This window comes from Pleurodeles waltl, chromosome 9 (assembly GCF_031143425.1).
Source record: "Pleurodeles waltl isolate 20211129_DDA chromosome 9, aPleWal1.hap1.20221129, whole genome shotgun sequence".
Taxonomy (NCBI): Eukaryota; Metazoa; Chordata; class Amphibia; order Caudata; family Salamandridae; genus Pleurodeles; species Pleurodeles waltl.
Window position 1 is genome coordinate 965,336,972 of NC_090448.1, and position 23,755 is coordinate 965,360,726.

Sequence of the window (23,755 nt, forward strand, 5' to 3'; positions counted from 1 at the left end):
CGGCAGTTGCTCCAGCCCACTATGCTCGATTAAACAACTATCTCCGCAGCGTGTAGTGTGGTTTTAAACAGGATAGTACTCCTGTCTCGCACTTTCTTCTGCCGTTGTTGTTTCCAGCCCTGCCACCGGGTGGCGTGCATTCTAAAAATACTGCAAGAGGAGGGCCCGCTTTCAGGTTCACTGAAGCGACAAGTGCGTACCTTTACTTCGTTCCCTTTCGGTGCCAAATTAAGTTGGCAAGTTGTATATTTCAGTTCCTACCATGCGAAATGTGTATTAGCTAGTCATTGCCTAAATATCTCTTATGCTTTACTTTCCTTGTGCCATTTATGTTTGTAGGTTCCTGGCTGTTCCTAGCTTATAGAACTGATCAGATGTAATCAGTTTGGAAAAATGAGCGTTTTTCGCTTTATACTGTAGAGATCGGATACATACATTATGAATTACTTTCCTCTCGTTTTTCACCACATTTACTTGCATATGTTTGTCTTTGGCAGATCTGCTTGAGAAGACGAGAAGGCAAGATGAAGAGATGCGAGCACTGCAGGTTTGGCACTTTAATTAGATTTGTTTTCACAGCGCTCTGAAAAACGACTAACTTATCTTGGTTAAGAATATGATCAAAACCTGAGGCAGCTGAGTGCTTATTGTGGATGAGTGTGCCAGCAAACCTAGATTCGGATCAGGTCTGCCTCATCCCCCATTGGCCCCTTATTAGATGCTGTATGGAAATAACATTTTACTGCTTCGTGTAATCAGGATTCAAACTGAGGATCTAGCACAGCTTTCCAATCTTTAAGTTCTATAACTTCACATTCCTCCAGTGTCAGGATAGCTCTTTCTCCGTTTGTTAGCCGCATTGCATGTTTCTGATCTTTAATTACCCTAGAGTCATCAGACAAACTCACCATAGCTTTCCGTCGACATCAATATGGTTCTACAAAGGTCTACAAAACCCCGATCCCCCAGAATCCCCATGCCCAATTTTTGAGCATCCGGCTTTCCCTTTCTGCCTAAGGATACCGTGTTTAGGCTAGAAGGGTATATTGGAATTGGTTTGATGGATGTTTGTTTTGAGTGTACATATGGAGACAATATAGGGAATTGGTGGAATAATTTCAAATAGTATGTATATAATGTGGTCCTATGTTAGTATTCTTCCCTTCCCTAAGTTTCTGAAATACGGTGAAGTAATTTAAAATAATACAAAAATGTAATTTGGCAAAAGTATGGAAAAAAAACCTCCCAATTTTATTCAGATTAGACATTGATATATGTGTTACATAGAATTTAGTAATATTTAATGTGCATATCATATCAGGTCTGGTATGAGTGAATGCCTCCTTTCCTAGACATTTTAAGGCACCCCCTGAGCAGTGTACATGGTTTTCTTTTAAATGTAAACTGATGCCTAAGCATTACATTGAAAATCTATGGTTAGGTTGCAGTAACTTCTGCAAGTATCCTTACGAGGAGTCTAGTAGGAGCAGGCAATGCGGATATGGTAGTGAACAGTTTTCTTTTCATTATGATAATATGTATTTGTTCAGTCTGTAGGCAGAACATTGAGAAAATGAATGTGCTTCTGTAATACTGATATTAGAATACTGCAGTTAATGTTGGTCACGCTAAAATAAAGGAGACATTGATAAACGTTAGGAAATAAAGAGAAGGATGCCAAAATTAATTAAACAGATGGGCGGTGTAACATGTGTAGCAAACTTAATACCCTCAACATATCTAGTCTTCGAATAAGAGGATTGTAGGGGGGCTGTTAGCTTTGTATAAATGTTGGTTAATTAAGAGAATTTCTCTATTTATTCTACTACAACAGCTGATGGTTTTTAAACTACAACAATCATAGATTCATATTAGGAATAGCTTTATAAACATCAGAATAGACTACATCTGTAATGTGATTCGATTAGACGATTATCACTTCAAAGCTTCAACCATAAAATAAGTAAAAATATTCTGCACATCACTAAAGTTATAGTTCCCGAACCACCTCAGGGAGTAAGACAATATGGTCCTAGAACCTTGCTCCCAAATCAACATAGTCAGGTGCCTGATTTAATGACCCTTAGATTTCTCGTGATGTGGTGCCTGTAACATCTCAGGAGTTTGACAGTATGATCATAGAACATCACTTTCTAACAAAGACAGATCACCCTTCAAAACACTGTGTATCTCACACAAATAAATCATTGTCTTGTGCTACTTTTGGTTACCTGAGCTCCTCTTCTGCAAACCTTCTGGCTAATCACCAACCTAGACTGAAAATACATGGAGGTAGATCTCTCCATGCACTTGCCTCTTCTCCATGGAAAACTCTTCCCCAATTATTGAGGATGGAGAACGACTTCTTAAAGTTTAGATGAGCTTGCCTTGTGTTTTATCATGATAGTTGTTCTTCACCCCCTTCAGAAGTAGGATGCCTAAGGCTTGTTGAAAGTATAGATCTTTAACTCATGGATTTTACACCATTGCAGACTTTTATCACTTGCTCGCAGCATGTTACATTGGTCAGTGCTGATTGGTGGATCCCTGTGTCTCTTTATGAGCCTTTGTTCCTACAACTCAGTGATGACTGTTTTTAGTGCTCTTCAAACTCCCACAAATGTAAGAAATAAACGAAATAATATAAAGTGAGTTCCTGCAGCACCACAAATACAAGCTTAATAAGACAATCCTTTTACTACTAGTACATTAGTGCAAGAATGTATCAAACACCAGTGTAGGAGCTTGTCTATGATAAACCAAGTGGCCCTAGTAAATGAGGACAGCAAAGGCCGGTTTTCACAGCAAGCAAGTTGGAAAATGGTCCTGGTATATTACTATTACGGCACTTCTGTGCCCCTGCTGAGGTTTGGGCATCTACAGAAACGAGCATTTGCAATGCAGTGGGTCTCGCATTTGCCCAAGTTAACGCTATTAACTTTGTAAATTCCTAACTCGACTTTTCTTGCCACATAAATTGAATATGAAAGGTAAAACAATGGCCATAAGCGAGCCAATTCAAAGCCCCATGGCCGCCTTGAGCATGAGTGCGGAGAGACACAAAAAGAATAAGAAGTTATCTTGCAGTCAAATGTATCAGCAATGGTGCAATTATCCATGTAACAGGGTCAGTCTGCGAGGTGGTAACAAAACCGCCTTGAAGAGGGACAAACGTAAAGCATTTACAAATGATGATAAAGGATTTTTGAAAGGCAAGCCCACGAATGAGCGAAAGTGATGCGCATGCAGTGGGTGTGGTTAAAAGCCCACAATCCGTACAATGCTCAACCTAAAAAAAGGGGATTGGGCCCACGTCAAGTGTGGTGCAGGGCCGGGTCTTATAAAAAAAAATCTAAACACAAGAGTTGCCATTCTCGCTCTCGTTAATCACTTTGAGGTATAATACCCCTGAACCTACTGTACCAACAAAAATAATTCACCTTTTGAATTAAGCATTTCCCATCAATATTTTTATCAATTTGAGAAAATGTCGTAAGAGCACATTAGAGATCAATAATATTGTTATATTTAGTGTTTTTCAGGGCATTTGGTAGTTATTCTTCCAACACTCAAACACTGATTAACCATAACAATTTATAATAAACACCAGAGTGAACAATTGTGTATAGGTGAATCCAGGTTCAAATGAATAATAGAAATGAGAAACAAATGCAGAAGCTTACTCTGGAACAATAGTCCTTACAAAGGAGTCCAACTGTCAATGTCCAGTAGTCAAGGTTTTAACCGGATTAAGTCAACGGCTTCTTCTCTTCATTAACATGTAACTCTGGGGTATCTCCTTTGTGTGTTTTTTGGTCCAAAAGTCCTTTGCCCCTCCTGTCAACACTTCTCAAACTCTCTTTCCTTATGAGGTCTCCTATGGACAGTGACTGGTGTGGAAGCTCTACAGGGAGCATGGAGTCTGGTTAAAAATTGTGAGGGTACATATTTCCAAAATTTGAGAAGGACAAGTGCTGAATATCCACTTAATTATAGTTCTGCTGTGAAATGATGGGATTGTTAACATGCAAGAGCTACATGATAAGCAAAAACAGCAAGTAGCATGATTAGTCTGTTTCTCATTGTTATGCCTGTTCAGCTCCAGCATGGAACATTTGTTTCCAGAAGAAAATAGCAGTTTGCTATAAGAGTAATTAGCCTGGATAAATTTGAGTCGGACATGTATTCAGCAACTTTTACGCATGCATACCTGGTATGTATGGAAACGTTTGATCATCCGGAGGTCACTTAATGCAGTTGTCAGTCTGTATAGGTAGACAAAAGGGCCGGCTTGAAAGGTCGTGGTTTAGAGAAATCTGTGGTAGTGATGCAATCATGGGACGCACTGGTGTACTAACTGTTAGACATGGCATCCTTGGTGTGGTTTCTCCCTGCCCTTTAGACTCTACCTCCTGTAATTTTTTGACTGTGTGCTGGATTTCGTTTTTGCTGGTTTTGGTACTCTGGACACTTTACCACTGCTGACCAGTGCTAAAGGGCAAGTGTTCCCTGTGTACATTTTGATTATGATTGGTTATCCATGATTGCTTTACTAGTAAGTGCCTAATATAGTGCATCATGTGTGCCCAGGGCCTGTAAAGCAATTGCTACTAATGGGCCTGCAGCACTGATTGTGCCTCCCACGAGTAGCCCTGTAAACATGTCTCAGACCTGCCATTGCAGTGTCTGTGTGTGCAGTTTTTAACTGCCATGGCGACCTGGCAGGTGTACCCACATGCCAGACCCAAACCTTCCTTTTTAGTACACGTAAGGCACCCCTAAGTTAGGCCCAAGGTAGCCCCATGGGTAGGGTGCAGTGTATTTAAGGACATGTACTAGTGTGTTTTACATGTCCTGATAGTGAGATACTGCCAAACTCAGCTTTCACTATTGCAAGACCTATCTCTCCCGTAAGTTAAAATGGGGATTGCCTGGAAATATCTTTTAAGTGTAATTTCCATTGTGAGCAGATGAAGACTTGGAGTTTGGGGTCTCTGAACTCACAATTTAAAAATACATCTTTTAGTGAAGGTGGTTTTTAAATTGCGTGTTTTAAAATGCCTGGCTGTGGAATATACACCTGGGTCAAGATGACAGTTGAGCTGGTTGTGAATTCACTCTAGACAGTCACATCACAGAGGAAGCTGAGGTGTGCCCTGCATATCCTGATGGGTCTTTCTGGGCTAGAATGATGGAAGGAGCTGACACTTGCACCTGAATAGGGCTGTGCCTGTCCTTACACAATGCAGTCTCCAACCTCCTAGAGTGTCTGGGACCAAGGCAGGAAAAGCAGGGTCTTGTGCACTACAAAGACTTTCCTTTGACGTTTACCTACTTCATAGGCAGAAATGGGTATAAGTATTGGACCTAAAATCCCAGACATGTAGAACACTTCTGGATCAAGAGAAGACTCTGCTAAGGTGAAGAGCTGTGAGGAGGAGTACTGCCCGTTTGCTTAGTGTGCTTTGCTGAGTTAGCCTGCAGTTGCTTCTGCTTTGGAGAGGACAATGACTGGACTTTGCTGAGTATCCGGCTTGTGAAGTTTCTCTAAGGGCTTGGACTGAGCTTGCCTCCTGTCAAGAAGTCTCAGGGACATCAAAGACTTCACCTGTTAGCCACTGGGTTCCCTTGCTGAGGACCCTGACTTGCCAAGATGTGGCCACTCCAGTTCCTGGGCTCTTGGGGAGTGAAGTCTGGCAGAGAAACAAGAAGAACCAGGCACACCAACTCTGGATGACTCCAGAACCGGCACTGCTGCCTGACTCCACACTGTTGCCTGCACCCGAAGCCATGGTCTCCGCCGAAGTGATATGACTGCGACCAACATCACAGGCTCGACACTGGCGCAGCGCCTCTGAAGTCCTGCAACATTGTGAATCTCGAGTGAATTGTCACAGCCATCCGTGACACCCGACTCCACTGCCGTGCCTGTGGCGCCTTGGTTTGACATTGACAGTGCAAAGTCGCCTCATTGCGTCTTGACCTGTTGGACTCATCAACCCCGATTGGATCGTAAGGACCCGATGCCTCGCCCCCAAAGCCGCCTCACTTCCGCCTCCTCCATAAGAAACCAACGCCTCACCTCTCCCGCATAGCAGTACGGAACTGATGCCGGACCAGCTCCAGCAACACCTCACCTCCCCGACTCCATGTCACTGCTTTAACTGTGCTTCATTTCTAAGGTACTCCACCTGGGGTTCGTGTGACTCCATGACCAGTGCCGCACTCCCTCGCGAGTGCTGTCGGACTGTTGGGAACGACTCCCTCACGATGTTGTGATTGCACCAGTTGGAGCTATTGTGTTTCTAAGTGGTATTATTGTGATTTAATCTTTTAAAATTCATATCTTTGCTTGTGTATGGTGGATTGCTGTTGTTTTGGTCTTGTTTTGCTTGGATAAATATTGGCTATTTTTCTAAACTAGTGTGGTGTCCATTTGTTGTGTTTTCACTGCGTTACTTTGTGTATGGGTACAAACACTTAACACACTTTCTCTGAGATAAGCATGACTGCTCCTGCCAAGCTACCAAGGGGGTGAGTGTGACTCCCTTACCAGGACTAGATTGAGTGTCCTTAATGGGTCAGGGTGTAAACTGACTGCCAGCTAGACTCCATTTCTAACACTCACCTTGTAAAACTCAATTGTGATTGTTTACCTGGAAGAGCTACAAGATTAGCAAAACAGTATGCATTGTGATCAGACTGTTTCTCATTATGCCTGTCCAGCTCAAGTGTGGGGCATTTGGGAAGTGCTCACTTCTTTGTGACACAGTCCTGACAGCCTTTCATTTTAGGATTTGGTGCCAAGTGTTATGCTCGCCTTCAACTTCTCAAAATTATCCATGTCGCCACCTCTTTTTAATGAAGACGAGAGACGTGTACTCAGGTTTGGACATTAAGATCAATTGAATCTTTTTCAGCTGATCATTTTTTTAAAAGTTTGGTGATTCTTTAGACTGTACAGAGAATTTATAAAGGACTGCATTTTAATGGAAATGTATTATTCAGGGACTTTTGATAGATGTTAAATGCACATTAGACACAGCATGTGTGTGCTGGCAAATTCTAGCCCCTTTATCTTAAAACACTCCAATGGAGTTCATTAATGTGAGCGTTTATTCTGTGACTAAATGCTCTAGGATATTTTATATATCAAGAAGCAACGGGTGAGGTAGCTTTTTGGAGGATTGGATGGTTCATAAGCTTAGCACAATGTGTTAGTCTTGTAGCTGTGGCATTGTTAGTTAAAATTTAAATTATATATACATATAGCACCTGTGAATTCACTCTCATGCTACTATGTTTAGTACTCAAATTACGTGGAATTGTGGTTGGACAGGGATCAGCCTCAATGTTTCCATAGAATGATTATGAGTGACATCAAAGTCAATAACATTTAGAATGACCTCTCAAAGTGCCAGCCTTTTGTAGCACACTTTAATTGTTTTCCATAATTTTTCACAGGGTGCCTTTGCTTAAACATGTTCGTACTGGAATCTGGATCAAACAGTGAACAGAGAATAAGAGTGGACTTAAGTGAGGCCCTGTAGGACCTCAAAGGCTCTAAATACTATGCTTTAAGTTAACACTAAGTTATCTGTGATTCGGCCCCCTCTTTTGCACAGTCCACAGTTTCATGCACACAGCTAACTACTCCTCCTCTGTCTGATGGTGAACGCTGGTTTGGTGTTGGAGTTCCTGGTGCACTCGTTTGCTCTTTGCTCTGGAGACAAGAGGTGATTTTAGCTGAACGTTCTTCAAAACTGGAAGCCAGTTGATGCTATAATTGATCGACTTAACCCTTGCCTGACACCAGTAACCTTGTGATCAGCATAGGAGAAGTACTTTGGAAATACTTTGAACGTCCTATTTGTTACATTTCGTCATTATGGCTAACAAGTACACAATGAAGTAAGACTGAAGAATAATTTACCAAATTTAAGCTGTTGTTTTCAGTGAACTTAAAATAGGGTTCTTATCACGGTTGGAGATGCACAGTGGGCAGGAAAGGACATATCTAATGTTTGACTCTTATCTGAAACTTTCTGGTCTCTTTGTTTAGGGGAGGGGTGCAATAGAAATGCATGTAAGGCTACCAGATGAAACTAGGTTGCAGTCCTGGGCTTTTAATTAACAATGTGCTGCATAATTTTGTAGTCCTTCTTTAGGTGAACTGAACAAGTTAGGATAACGTTCTAAATTACAGTGGATTGTTTAGGGAAAACTCACTCGAAATTTGGTGTTGATGGTGACATATAATTATCTTCAAACCTTCTATTCCTCGTAGTGCTTTCCTTTGGGGGTTTTGTGCTATAATGGTACTTTCTTCAAGTGAAGACTGTTAATACTGGTTTCATTCTTGCTGAGTGTGAAAGAAAATTTTCATTTGGGAAGAACAGTGCCATCCCATCTAGTCTTAAAAGAAACTTGAAGACTTTACGGCAAGGGTGGCTGTCCAATACCTTATGAAGGCACGAAGATCAGTGCAACACAGCAAAGCAGGGATACCATTTGCTATGTGAACACCATAACCCATAGGTTTTCCATTTAGCTCTGCTAAATGCTAAGTAAGGAAAATTGTGTTTCTCAATTAGTGCTGCGCTCTGGTTTGGCCCATTAATTCAAGCTTCTTTCTCGGGATGTGTAACCCCATTGTGGTATTGTTCTTTGGATGTTTTAAATGGTTTAGTTCATTTTTCTCCTGTACAGAGTTATGTTAGGCTATGGTGAGGTCTTAGGTTCTGCACCTGGTCACCTCTCCTTGTCTGCCAGACGAGAGTTCACTCTCAGCTGCGGAATTCAGTTGTCGAACCATAAAGGAAACGCACATGTAGATTATATCCATCTCCTGAAGGCATCTCTTCTAAAATGCTTTCCAGTCTGTGGGATCCGGGTCATCACAGGGTCTTCCTAAAACTGGGCTGGAGCTGACACCCCAAGGTTTCTCTTTCAACATTCGAAGGTGTCAAACAGCAGCCAGCCAACTGCTCAGGGAGAAAGTTTAATACCAGACTTCTAGTTTTAATGTTTATTTCCTTGCACTAAAAATGTGAAGGTTATGTTAAATCTTTCTGGCGATGAGTTCCTTATGTATTGGCAGGCAGCCACCCATCCAGCCGACATCCGGAGCCGCACCCCTGTACGTGTTTCCCGTTTGCAGATTGATCACTCGAGGCTTGTGTGTGTGGCCTTGCACGGGAAGTGACTTAGATGCACAGATAGTGCATACTTGAAGCCTAAATCGGGTTTACCAGCTTTATTCTATTGCTGGAGAACAAAACTAACAAAACAAGATGGAACATGAAGAATTTCAAGAGGGTGGGATGGTATGCCAGAGCTCAAAAGCCGACCTTACATCGGGCAGACCTGGGTTCTTTTCGAGCAGCACATTACTGCAGTACCAAAAGTGCAATAGTCTACTCCAGGCTTCTCCAACAGCTCGTAAGCTACTGTTAGCTCGCCAGCTATGGATAAGTAGCTCTACTGTGTGCATGCCGGCCTACTAAATTGGAACATTTAGCTTGGTTGGATTAATTTATGTATCTCAAAATTGGGTATTCAAGACTAAAATATGTGCGAAGCTTTGGGGAGCACAGTGAAAGTGAAACATGTGGACAATGAATGCACTGGACATACTGCTGAAAGAATTAGCAGACATCAAGATGAACATTTACTGCTCTGCAGTGATGAATAACATCCTGGACTTTCAATCAATGACGAAGGACATAACTACTTTCCATTGCAGACTTGAAATCGCTGAGGATAGACTGGCAGGAGTGGAAAAAGCCACTGCAGATTTTGTCTGAGACACCAGTAAGCTTGATGGACCATAATGAGAGTGAAGAAACATGGACCATATCACCCTGAGAACTAACAAAAATTCACATCAGCAGACTTTTCATGTGAAACAAAAGCCAAAAGGGGAATATTTTTAGACCTCCCCCACCCCCAGTTGTGTAAAGAGGAAAAATATACAGCCTCTTGGAACTGGTAGGAATGTTCTGCACAGAGCACACGACACCTGAATCACCCATCGAAAAATACCTCACTACATGGGGGAACTACAAAGCCATGATATCCGGCTTTTTATTATGTTATGTGGATTTGTGGAGCAAGCTAATCATCCGTGAAGATATTCAGGCGCTTGAGCAGGTGTGTAGGAACCAAGCCCCAAGAGTTGGTCAAAAAGCCAGGTCTTCAGCCGGTTACAGAATTCAAGAAGTGAGAAAGGATACTCTGATGCGTTGAGACAGGTTATTGCAGATTTTGAGTGCGATGTAGGAAAATGAGTAACCTCCATTTCTGCTTTTGTGGATGCGGGGTGTATGAGATAGTGAGGGTGTGGATGTGCCCGGTCTTCTGGTGAAGGTGCATGTGGTTGTTCAGGTACACTCATCCAAGGTTGTGCAGCGCTTTGCAGGCATTTGTAGGGAGTTTGAATTGACTGCGTTTGTGTACGAGGAGCCAGTGGAGCTGTCTGAGGTGTGGAGAGATGTGGGTGCTATGTGGGAGGTTGAAGTTGAGTCTCGTTGCGGCTTTCTGGATGATTTGGAGACTCTGTACGAGCTGTTTGAGGATCCTGCTGTGGTGTGTTGCCGTAGTCGAGTCTACTTGTGATGAGTGCTTGTGTGACGGTATAGCTGGTGTTCTGGGGGTATATTTGAAGATCTTGTGTAAGATGTGAAAGCAGGAGGAGCTAACTGTGTTGACTTGCACTGCCATTTTGAGTTCTTGTTTTCAAAGACCAGCAATTCTGTCTTGTCAGAGTTTAGCTTCAGGCAGTTGGTTCACATCCATTCTGCTACCTTGATCATGCAGTTGCTGAACTTGGTTCTGGTGGTGGCTGTCTTGTTCAGGAATAGAATGATGAGTTGGGTGTCGTCTGTGTAGGATGTGATGGTTATTCCTTGGTATCGTATGATGTTGGCAAGCAGAGTCATGTATATGTCGAACAGAGTGGGACTGAGAGATGAGCCCTGAGGGACCCTGCAGATCAGGCTCTTAGATCTCGATGTGTAGGGTGGCAGGCTGACTCTGTGTTCTTCCTTTGCAATCTGTTAATACAAGGCACCTTCTCCCCTACACTGAATTATGCAAAGGCATACTGACTGAGGCTACTGGGCGGAGACTGTTCCTCAAACGATTAGGCAGCTTTGTTAGAGGGGCGCATGAGGAACAAATGAGAAGACACACTCGTATTTCTTCATTTTAAATTTTTTCCATCAATGGTGTTGGCCACCTAAAAAACTACATCTAGCGAAACTACTGCCACACACTGAGTAGCTGAGTTGCAAGCAAGTGGGATTCATAAAATGCACGTCACATGTCACTGTCACAGAGTACAATTATACTAGTTAAATATATGACATCCAGTCAGCAGCACATTAGACCATCGCATACAGCTATCAGCACATCTGCCCATCCTACATGACATATCAGAGGTGGCTGGATCAAGCAAATTAAGCATTAGATGGCTAGGCATGCTGTGGCTAAAATATAAACCCTTTGTCATTGGCACATGCCATCTGTGCCAACGCTAGAACAATGGATTGGAGAAATGGGTTTAAAAGCATCGAAGATTAATTGTACAATAAATTAGCAAATGAGAGAATGGAACAAATATCTGAGAGAGAAAGGAAAGACTGTAATAACGTGATACTCATGATCACTGTTGGTTGCTAGGATTAACAAGTTAAAGGGCAGGTGATGGTAATAAGGCATAAGCTTCACCATTGGTTGAGTATGCGTATAACACAGACTCGATGTAACTCTATAGAACTAATTAAACTAAGGTGATGTCCTTTGACTAAGATACTTGAGTGCACTGCCACGCGCTAACCTCCAACAGCTTTTTTCTTTACAGATGCAAAATTGAGACCACCCCTTATGTTGCCATAAGGAGTTTACACAACGCACACACAGACACCAACTGTTTAGTAAGAACTGATGTATTGTCAAAGCAGTGATGTCTTTGCATATATAGGCAATGAGCATGCCAGTATATATATGAAAAGCAAGCATCCAGTCATTTTTCCTGAGTGGTGGTATGTTTCTTTTTTGCAGGACCGTGTTGTGGATCTAGAAATGGTGAGTACATGTTTCATTTATGCTGTCGATTACCATAAATCTGAAACGTCAATAAAAGCACAACCCGAGGCAGTGTATCTTCTTGGCTTGGCATGTTGCACGATGCTCCTAGGCCAGGCTGCCCCAGACCTGCTATGAAATGACTCCTCACTGACCTGTGAGGCCCGACCGGTTTTTCCAAACAGGGGAGTCCTCACTGTGGTCTGGGTGGGTGGAGCGTCAACATGCATCATTGGAGTTGAACCCCAGGCGGTCCTGTCACTGCAGCACTTGTCTCAACACTCTGGTTGGTTTGTTACAACTCTACAGAGTACTTGTGATGGTAAAATTGTGACAATGGTAAGGGCCCAAAGATGTTCCTAAGGTCGTCCAACCGGTGCTGCCGACCACCAAGGTTGCACACCTTCCTTTTCCACCTCCTTACACTTTTACGGCCTTTTTCAACCCTTCTTTCTCCCGTTGTCACTGTTTTCTGTTTTTCTCCTTCTCAATCTATCCCCCTTTCCTTTCATCCTTTCTCTGGGTTAATATATGATGATAGAAAAAAGAGTGCTGGTGACCACCGCCTGCAACCACTGCCACACACTGCACACTGCTTTACAATGTCATGCATGGCAAATTATATTAACGCTGGGGCCCAGCCTAATTTCTGAATCAGAGGTAAAGTTTTAGGTAGTAACTTGCTTAATTGTCTTAATAAGCACAAACCAGGCATCGGGTTGCCGTGGAGTGCGGTGCAGAAGCCACAAACGGCGTAAGAAACACGCACGAAAAGATAATGCAATAGTTTCAGCAAGATTGTTTAAGTAGGCATTTCTCCCCCTTTTGGGTGGCAAAACTCTAATACAGTTCATCCGATGTTTACAATCTCACAGTAAACTTGTATGGGACTTGGTTCTACAGGTTAATCTAGTCATCTGCTGTCACTTGAGGCTGAACTTCCACTCATTCAAGTTGGTCTTTTTGGTGCTTTTTTGGTAGCCCTCTCTCTGTTATATCCGTAAAACTCAGATGTTTGGTCGCATCATTTTTTCAATTGATTACATACTTAACCAGTATGCTGTTTCAGCCTTTGAAGAAGTGCTGAGGACGAACACGCGTTGGCTGCTTTTTTACTCCTTTCTTTCCAAAGGGACTCGCCAAAACATTAATATTATAATAGCTAAACCAATACCTATGTTCTTATTACTAATGTTCTCCACTCGCGAGACTGTCTTTGTACTTCTGTTGCCTTTGTATGGAGTACATCTAAACATCTAATTACATTATGCAATCCTTATCCAAAGATGGTGTCTTCGAATATATATTGTACAAAATGACGGGTGTGTTCACCTTATACCCTGCAACGAAACAACAGGCAGGGAAGTCAGTTGCCCAGATGAGCCACTACAGTTGCCTATGTAGGTACATGAGCAGTCAGTACAATCAACTGACTTTTCATTGGTTTTACTTGTTTTTATAAATCACATATGCTGTGGGAGAAGGCTGTGGGTGCAGTTGTGAGGTACAGAATTAATAGTAACAGTACTGTGAAAACCATACTTGGAAACTCTTGGAAAGGAATGTTTTTGTTCCGTTGTGGTATTTGGCATAATAAGGATGAAGGAACAGGCTTCTGCACAATAGCGTGTTGTGAGAAGATGGTTCTGATAAATCTGATCTGCCCTGATGTTTTTTGCCTTTTGACCACCTGTTTTTTTACCTTTTACTGTGAGGGAGCCTCCTAGTCCGGGACTACCCCACAGTAGGCTCATGGTAAAATGGACTGCGCGTGTGACCCCCGTGCCGCCTTGTTAAGGAAAGGCTGCTGTGGCGCAGCAAGAGTAGGAGGCCACGGGTGGGCTACACGGGATCATGTGTGCACAAAAGTGTGCACCCATATAAGGGCTGCCTGGGGAGGGATCCGGGCGAGCGCAGCCCAAGAACTGCGCTTAGGGAGCCTGGCGCAGAAGGAACTCTGTAGAGAGGGTGGTGACCTGGAGTAGGCCTCATGAGATGGGTGTACCCAGGGGAGAGATAGTGTGCTTACTGTATTTGTACCGTAGGGACACTCCAGTACATGTCAACATCAGTGTGCTTACTGTCTTTTCACTGTAGGGACACTCCATTCAGTGTCAATAGGAAAGAGTGGCCTAGGGCATAACTCAGGTCCCCTAGGGTCCACAGAGACCAGAGTCTCCAATGTATACTGTAACCTGTACGAAAAGAATGATGCAATAGGTTACAAAAGCATAGTTGTACAATTCATGGGTCATCCAGGAATGTCAACTTTCTCTGACTCATCTCAGGATTAGGTTCAATTACTGCTCTGTCCAGCTGCCTGAATGGGGCCTTGCATCAATCAGCCAGCTGTCAGCCCCTGCCAGGAAATGGGCGGAGAAGCCATGAAAGGAATGCTAAGAAGGAGGCGCTGAGTTTTAGAGCACATGTGGCCCAAGCTCCTGGACGAAGCCATTTTGGAGCTATCCCAGAAGACTGTGCAGGGAGGAGGGGACAGGGGCAAGGAAGTGATGTGGCAGGTCTGGATTGGCCAGAGGTGCATGCCAGCTGGACACTTCCGCTCCCAATTAAAAGGTCTTGCACAGGGGAGAGCTCTCTCTCTTGGCTGTGCTTAGCTGCTGGACACTGGGACTGTAGACAGGCATCATGGACAACTGGAAAGAAGAACCCCCTGACTGACCCCTGGAGCAGGGACTCTGCCCCTGAAGGACTTCAGGCCCAGCTAGGCGCTGGCCAGGGACAGGTAAGCTGACCCACTTACTCCCTCTGAGGACTAGTTGTGGGAAAGACTGGGCTGGTGCATGGAGAGCGCACTGTCCAGAAGGGAAGGAGGGCACCCAGAGGAAAGGCTGGTGCAGGGAGTTAGTGGGACTGGCCCCCTATCTTCTGGGACCGTTCCGGCCAGGAGGCCTGAGGAGAGTGTTTCTGGTGGCAAGGGCTCATCACCAGGAGAGGAATGACACCAGAACCACCCATATCGGCCCTTGGGGGCCTGAGATATCCAAAGAAGAAGGTCTATGACCTTTGACCTATTTCAGAGCGAGCAGCGAATTGCATGGAGCACCGCTGCTGCTCCGGTCGATGCCCCTGGGGTGGGCCAGGGCCCGGTGGCTGCCCCCAAAACTGAAGTAAAGACCAAGAGAAGGCCCCAGACCCCATCCCAGGGCTAAAAAGAAGAGAAAGACGGGGAGCGCTGTCGCACTCCCCTTGAATATGGAGGAGGGAGCCCCAGACCCCATCCCGGGACCCCGCCAGGAAGAAAAGAAGCTGGGTAGTGCCATCGCGCTTCCCGTGAAGATCGTTTGGGGGCCCCAGACCCCATCCCGGATCCCCCACCCGAAGACCAAGTCAGAGGGGGTGGGGGGGGGACTGCTGTCACGCCCCGTGAATATTGCCAGAGGGGCCCTGGACCCCATCCCGGGGCCCAGTGAAGAAGGTGAGGCCACGGAGCATTGTTGCGCTCCCCAGACCTGTCAGGCTGCCTAGCAGCATGTGTTTGCCCGCAGGAGCAGGCAGACACCAAAGATGAGGCCAGCTGCTGCGGCAGCACCTGGAGAGGCTGACAGTGCAGGGAGCTGGCTGGAGCGGCCTTGGGGGGCTCCCCGAGCTGCTCCCCCAATACCACTCACCTGACGGGGGTGTCCGGATGGGACTGGGCAAACCCCCCCCCCCCCCCCAACCTGATGAAGGCAGCCAGGGGTGGGCTCCCGCGCTGCCCTCCAACGAGAAGGCAGCATGACAGGGGTGTCCGGGTTGGACCGGTCACCCCCCGTCGATGAGGGCAGCCAGGGGTGAGCTTGCCGCGCTGCCCTTGCCCCCAGAAACGCGGTGTGAGGCCGCAAATCGGAAAAGGAAATGCGAAGCTTCTCTCCCCGGCACAGTGGGAGAGCCGCTCATTAAATATGCATATGGCCGACAAGGCTTTTCGGGCCTAGGGCCTCCAGAACACCTTGTTCAGCTCGTGGTTGCCCCAGGAAGATAGGACCACCATCAACCAAGTGCCCATTGTCCGGGGGAGCTGCAGGAACGGCGCAGCGTTCCACCCCCCCAACGCCAAGTTTATGTCCCCCTCCCTAAGTTAGGTGGGACCAAGGAAATATAACCCCCAGGGGTTACAAGCACATGTAATTCACTAGCATGTTAGAACTTTTGTTCTTGGCTTGTGTGATTGCACCCTCTAGGGGTGTAAGGTGGTATTATATCGTAATGATCAAATGCATTAGGTTATACCAATGTAATCCAAAATAATCTTAAAGTAATCCAAAAGTAATACTTATGGTTTGAAGTATTTAATCATATCTCTAGGTGTTCCTAATGATGATGAGTTGTTAATAAGACTGATACCCACTCTCCTGTACAATAATTGTTGATACCCTCTTGCCTGTACAATAATTACAGTTATGATGCTCATTGTCAGGCTTTGGTGCGTTCACTCTATATTACAGACAAATGTTGCACTGGGATACCAGGGACGGTTTTGCCATGTGGGTGGTTGGATTATATTTCCCTTAGGGGGAGGCATGAGAGATTACACAATGTCATCCAAGGGTACCTCCATCCATTTGTGAATATTTGTAAATTTTTGATTAGTATTGAGTAGTGCGTGTGTGTAATAAACGTACTTTTACTTTATCAAAAGAAAAAGCACAGACTGGACAATCATTTATTGAGTGCCATGCTTGTGTGCCTGCGAATGGGGATTACTAGCCCACACCACCTCCCTTGAGTAAGCCTTGGACTGCTCAGCAATGCTACCCTATGAGAGTCAAGCGCTACAATGGGGTGTTTGGTTCCCAGTGGTGGTCGTGTGCGGATCCATTACTTGTGCAGGCCACACAACTAATGACCTACTTTCCAACACATCTAATGAATCGGCAGGTTTCACAGTCCCCAGTCTAAAGAAGCAATGTTTTCCAGTTGCCTGTCTCAAAGCCAGCAGGTCGTACGTTTGCTTGTCTGATAACCGCTGTCTGAACAGTCCCCTACTGGAGGACTTTGCATTGCGATACTGCAGCAGCCTCTACAAATGCTATTATGAAGGGACATGAACCCTCCACCTATCTGAGGAGTCCAGATTTGGCACAAGTGTCTGTCTGGGGGATCAGTCATCACCACAGTTGCCTCTCTATGCAGTCAACAGTCAGTGCAGTTACACATCTGAGAATCCATGGCTAGTGTTGTCAGTGATCTTGTCACCAGTCAGTCAGCACAGCCCCTAGACTAAGGTAAAAAGCAGTCAGAACAGTAGCAGGGCCAGTGTGTCAGTAGTCTGCAGAGAAGCCTGGGAGATAGACCTGCATTAATGGTAATCCTCAGCCCGCTGTAGAACAATCTGCAAGATACTCTGACGCCCATGTAGTTACAAACCCAGTGCGGCAGCGAGTTGCTTATCGGTTAGTGAAGTGTCCGTCTGATGGATCCGCAGATAATGAAATGTCCAGCTTGATGCATCAAGCATTAGTGAAGCGTTCAAACAGGCGGAACAGTATTTAGTGAGTAACGCTTCCTGACTGATCAGCACTTAGCAGCATGTCCACTCTCATCAAGCTGCCGAGCCTGCATTGTACTCCCTTGGGCTCCGCGTTCACAGACGTGTAGGTCCACATTATAGACTGTCAAATCCTTAATATGTCGTATTCCAGAAATACTCGCTTTACAGGATGTAAAGAACACTCCTCTGAAATGGTTTTTAGCATTCGAGGAATGGTCAGTAATCTCAAGACCGCCTTTCCTGCTTCCTGTGTTTTAACTTTTGATGAACACCTAAGGATTCGTTTAGTAGTCTCTCGATCAGGCACTGAGACTTCAGAAATGTGCAGTCTCCTCACCATGGCCATGGTTCATTACTCCTTCACATGGGACTTCAGGAATGCGTCTCCATCAATGCATCACTGTTGGTTTGGAATTATATATGTAACAGTTGCTTCCCTTCTGCCAAACATCTTGACTATCAAGCTATACTTGGAGGTGCTTCAGATTACAGTTGGTTATCAACCCCGACAATCAAGGGCAGTGGAGCATTAGTTTTGTTTTGAGTGTGATTGTGTTCAAGTACAATATATCACAATATATTAAAGGTGAAAGGATCCATTCATAAACCAGTCATGCATCTAACCTGTTACAAGGGTTGGGTCTCAGACGGTGTACTAATGTAGTGGAAGAAGTTATATGTATTCAGGATCGAGTCGTTGTAGGGAACTCTATACTAGGCCTGAGCAGAACTTGCGGAGTTTCACTCTGTGGAATTCCATGGAGTTACCTAAGAACTCCATGAGATTTCACGGAGGTCTGCGAGTGGGTGGAATCCGGGCACGGTGCGCTGCTTGAGACAATTTTTAGTGCCAGGAGCTTGTTCCGCTATTTAAAATAAGCACAAACAGCACCAGGCTTTGGGCCAGAGGATGTTGCTTCTTTCTGCCCCATGAGTAGATTTTTAAATCAAGCATCATCTTTCTCAGCATGAACGGTTGCTACCTGCTGCGACTGCCTGCACTGAGAAATCTCTCCAAGAGCCGTTCTGGCACCCACAAATTGCGCTAGGGGATGCAAATTCTCACACAAGAAAAAATTCTGCCACATGGTGGTTGCGGAATTTTTGCTGGAACTCTGTGTTCCAAGCAGAGTGCGCAGTGGGGAAAACTCTGCGAAGTCTGCTGGTGGAGTGGAATTTTTTCGCCCACCCCTACTCTGTACCCGTTCTCTTAATGTCGAGAGAAAGCGTTTAAAGAAAGTGTATCAGTTAGTTTATTGCCTATTACCCTCAGTTGAGAATCACTGGGTGCCCAAAGAGGCGAAACCTGCAGGTATGATACTTAGTAAATAACTTGAATGTTCTTTTTGAATTTGTGTTTGTTGTTGATCTCCACGACTTTGAGTATTGTAACGCTTTGCACAAAGATTTGTTGGTCATTGTACCAACAGAGCACATCCCTTTGCTAGACTGACTTTACATTTTCTTGAACAGGATCAAACTTCGTTCTGTGATGGAAACCAGATAACTGTTTGGAAACTCAATCCCAGAATACCAAAAACAATGGCATCCAATGGTAGATTTCTGCTTAGTAGATGACAAATAACAGCAAAAATAACAATATTGGTTTACTTACATGTGCAGGTGTCAGCTTCAGAAAACTTGTCTCCTCATCCTCCTTCAAGGGTGATGCAGAGTCTGCAGCTTGGAGTTTTTTAAATGATACTAATTATCTGATCTGATAGAGACTTCTAGTGCAGATTCCTTACCTTAGAATTTTCCCCCAGACATCAGACTGGATCCGGAGATTTTTCTTCGAGCAATACCCTTGCGCGTCAGTAGGTGGTGTCGGTCGACTCCGCAGGCGTCACAGTCGCCGTGATGACATGGGGAGTAGTACATGTCAGTTCTTTTCTTTCCGCGCCATGCGCTGATCCAGAGAGAGCTACCCTAGGCTATTTTTTGGCCGAATTTGACCGGTTTGTCAAGCTTTTTTGGTAAGCCTTTGGTGCGTCGAGGATGTCCTCAAAGACCGGGTTCAAGCCTTGCTATCGGACGATGTCAGTGACGGATCCTCATCGCATTTGTCTGTGGTGCCTCAAGCGCGACCATGACCCGAAGTCGTGCTCCGAGCATCGGGCCATGCACCCGAAAGCTGTGAGGGAGCGGTCCCTAAAGCTAATAGCGGCCCGGCACTCAACTCCGCGTAGGTCCCAGTCTCACTTGAGAGGAAGGTCTCGAGATCGGTCACTGAGTCATCACCACTCGTCGTCTTCCAAGTCCTCAGGTCAAGGTAAGAAGATGAAGTCGAAGTTGCATCGTTCTCCGGCTTCACCCCGTCGCTCGGCCGGCATGACGCGGGATGAGCGTCCACGCACTAGGCCTCCGTCCTCGGAGCCTACGTCTGGGTCGACTCCGCTCTTCCCCAAGTTTCCCAGAACCGGAGCGACCCCCGCCAAACTTAGAGTTTTACGAGGCCATGCGCCTCATCTTTGTGCAGGCCGACCTAGATATAGCGCCTTTATGCCCAAGGAGTTCGGCTGAGGGGCCAAAGGGTTCCGCGCCGACTGCTTTGGCCCCGGCCACCGAGGTTGCCTCCGGATTCGTGTGCGGATCCGCACCAACGCCGGTCGCACCATCGAGACCTTCCCCAGTGCCAGGTCGATTATCGACGCTCCCGACGTCGGTAGTGCCCACTATCGACGTCGCCCTAAGTCGGAGAGGCGTCAGCTGACGCCGCCATCGACTTCGGTGGGCCCTATTCACCCGAGGTCAGATTCAGACCCATTTTCCTATGGGTACGAATACGGGGAGGAATTGGAGGGGTCCCTGGACCCTTATGAATACCAGGATGACCCTACTATGGACTTGTGGTCTGGATACTTCTGACGCTGGCATGCTGTCTCCTCCTACTGTGGCTACATCGGAGGGGGCTACTTATAGTATGGTGGTTAGTAGGGCGGCTGTGGTCCTTGGCTTTGAGCTACCTACTGTGGAGGTCAGGTCTAATCTCCTGACGGAGGTGCTTCAGCCTGGGGCTTCCACTTCGGAACCCCTTCTCCCATTCAATGAGGCCCTCACTGATGTCCTTTTGAATACATGGTCCAAACCTAACACAGGGGGTCCCGTGAACAGTACTATTGCTCGCCATCGGCCCGTGCCGACTGACCCAAAGTTCCTGTCCCAACATCCTACGCCTAAGAGTCTTGTAATTCAGGCTTCCTCTTCTTCTGGTGCGTTCCATCCCGCACCCCCGGATAGGGAATCCAAAAGGCTGGAACAATTTGGTAAGAAGTTATTTTCTTCCTCCAGGCCAGCACTGCTGTCTGTGAACACCGCATTACTTTTGGGCCGTTATTCCCACTCACTGTGCGACACGGTTGCGCAAGTCCTGCCGCAGATACCGGAGGAGGCCCGTGCTATCTTCTCCCAAGCAGTGAAAGATGGGAGAGACGCGGCAAAGTTCACTATCCGTTGTGGGCTGGATACGACTGAATCTCTGGGCAGATCAGTTGCGACGACAGTGGCTTTACTGCGCCACGCCTGGTTACATACTTCTGGCTTTTCGGGGGATGTCCAACAGTCACTCATGGACATGCCCTTTGATGGCACTCGTCTCTTCGGAGACAAAGCGGACTCTGCCTTGGAGAGATTCCCGGGCTACGGCTTGGTCCCTTGGTCTTTCTTCCGCCACATGCCCACCACAGTCTGCTTTTCGTCTCTTTCGTGGACACGGAAGGGGCGCCCTGTCACGTCCTCAACCCAGCCACAGTGCCATGCACGCTGGACAGCCTATGCGTGGCCGTGGATGCGGAATCCCACGTGGCCATGGGACAGGGAACCAGGGGTCTGTCCAGTCCGCCTCTGCCCCTGCTGCAGCCTCCAAACCCTCCTAGTCAGTCCCTTCAGTCCCGCCCAGTTGGTGGCAGGATCTGCCATCACCTGCCCCACTGGGAACATATCGCCACGGACGAGTGGGTTTTGCAGATCATTCGGAAGGGCTACTCCCTCCCTTTCGAATCTGCACCACCACATATGCCACCATCCTTCCATCCTCTTCCGGAAGATCATTTGGTGCTTCTCTGCCAGGAAGTCGCAGCTCTCTCGGCCAAGGGAGCTATAGAAAGGATCCCTGTGCCAGAAGTAGGTTGTGGTTGTTATTCCCGCTACTTTCTGTTACCAAATAAGGACACAGGCTTACGTCCTATCCTAGATCTTCGGGACCTGAACTACTTCCTCAAGAAGAAGTTCAAAATGCTCGCCCTGGCTCAGGTTCTGTCTGCCTTAGACCCAGGAGACTGGATGGTAGCGTTGGACTTGCAGTACGCTTATTTCCACATCCCCATCCTGCCTGCCCACAGACGTTACCTACGATTCGTGGTAGGTCACAAGCACTTTCAGTTTACAGTGCTCCCTTTTGGCCTTACCAGCACCCCTCGGGTGTTCACAAAAGTGATGGCGGTGGTAGCAGCTTATCTGCGCAGGTTAGGGTTCTCAGTCTTCCAATACCTAGACGACCTCAGACTACGGCGAACCTCCTGCACTAGCTGGGGTTCACTATAAACGTGCCGAAGTCACACCTGACTCCCTCTCAGACGCTCCCTTTCTTTGGAGCTGTTCTGGACACAGTGCAGTTTTGGGCTTATCCTCCCGAAAAGCGAGTCCAAGACATTCAGGCTATGATTCCGATCTTTCAGCCTTGGTCTTGGGTTTCGGTGAGACTGACTCTGAGGCTGCTGGGCCTCATGGCCTCCTGCATCCTGCTAGTAACACATGCCAGGTGGCATATGCTGGCTCTGCAGTGGGACCTGAAGTTCCAGAGGGCGCAGCATCAGGGAAATCTCTCCGACATGGTCCAGATCTCGGAGGGGACTGCGAAAGACCTGCAGTGGTGGCTTTCGAATCCCTATTGGGTCACCGGCAGATCCCTCTCCCTTCCCCAACCAGATCTCTCTATAGTGACAAATGCGTCACTTCTGGGGTGGGGCGGCCACATGGGGGAGGTGGAGATCAGAGGCCTCTGGTCTCCGGCGAAGTCGGGACTCCGCATAAATATGCTGGAGCTCCGGGCGATCAAGCTTGTGTTGAAAGCATTCCTTCCATCTCTCCAAGGGAAAGTAGTGCAGGTGTTCACGGACAACACTACTGCCATGTTTTACTCCAACAAACAAGGAGGGGTGGGGGTCCTGGACCCTTTGTCAGGAGGCACTACGCCTCTGGACATGGCTGGAACATCAGGGCATTACCCTGATGGTTCAACAGCTGGCGGGCTCTCTCAACACCAGAGCAGACAAACTCAGCTGCCGATGCACTGTCGATCATGAATGGTGTCTCCATCCAGAGGTGGTTCAAGGTCTCTTTCTCAAGTGGGGAGAGCCTTGGTTAGATCTGTTCGCCTCCACAGAGAACGCACAATGTCAGCTTTTTTGCGCGTTGGAGTTTTCAAGGCGGCACTCGCCCGGAGACGCTTTTCACCTCGAGTGGAGCTCCGGCCTCCTTTACGCCTTCCCGCCTATCCCTCTTCTGCCCAGAGTTCTCAAGAAAATCAAGTACGACCGGGCCCAAGTTATCTTAGTGGCTCGGGACTGGGCTCGAAGAGTGTGGTATCCAGAGCTATTGAGCATATCAATCGATCCTCCACACCGACTGCCTCTTTGGGTGGATCTTCTGTCGCAGCAGCAGGGGACGGTTCTCCACCCGAACATGTCCAAACTCCACCTTCATGCGTGGAGATTGAGCGGCAACAGTTGACGCCATTTGCCCTTCCACCCGAAGTCTGTAATGTTATCTTGGCAGCCAGGCATCCATCGACTAAAACAGTATACGCCTGTCGTTGGAATAAATTTCTGGCATTGTGTACCAAAAAAACTGTTGATCCCCTTTCTGCCCCTCTTTCAGAGGTTCTTCTATTCATTCTTTCTTTAGCCCTGCATTGGGCACCCTTAACCAGGTATTTTTCTGCCATTTCCGCCTTTCTTAGGCTTCCTGATCAACCCTCACTCTTTAAATCTCCTATTGTAAGTTCTTAAAAGGGCTCACCCACTTATTTCCTCCCACTCCCTTCCACATGCCTCAGTGGGATCTTAATCTTGTACTTATTTACTTGATGTGTACCCCCTTTGAGCCAATGCAAAGGGGGGCCCCTTGCGGCTCCTCACATTCAAAACTGTCTTTGATTGCTCGCAGGGTGAGTGAGCT

The 23,755-nt window shown here is 46.5% G+C and overlaps 1 protein-coding gene across 3 annotated transcripts in view; it reads left to right on the forward strand.

Annotated features, from left to right (window-relative positions):
* The window catches only part of CEP128 (centrosomal protein 128), a 722,948-nt gene that overhangs the window by 540,285 nt on the left and 158,908 nt on the right, over window positions 1-23,755 (forward strand). For all 3 annotated transcript variants that reach the window (XM_069208366.1, XM_069208365.1, XM_069208367.1), the window contains 2 exons: window positions 498-547; window positions 12,064-12,087. In XM_069208366.1, the coding sequence (XP_069064467.1) occupies window positions 498-547; window positions 12,064-12,087 (74 nt within the window). The remainder of the gene's footprint in view (window positions 1-497; window positions 548-12,063; window positions 12,088-23,755) is intronic.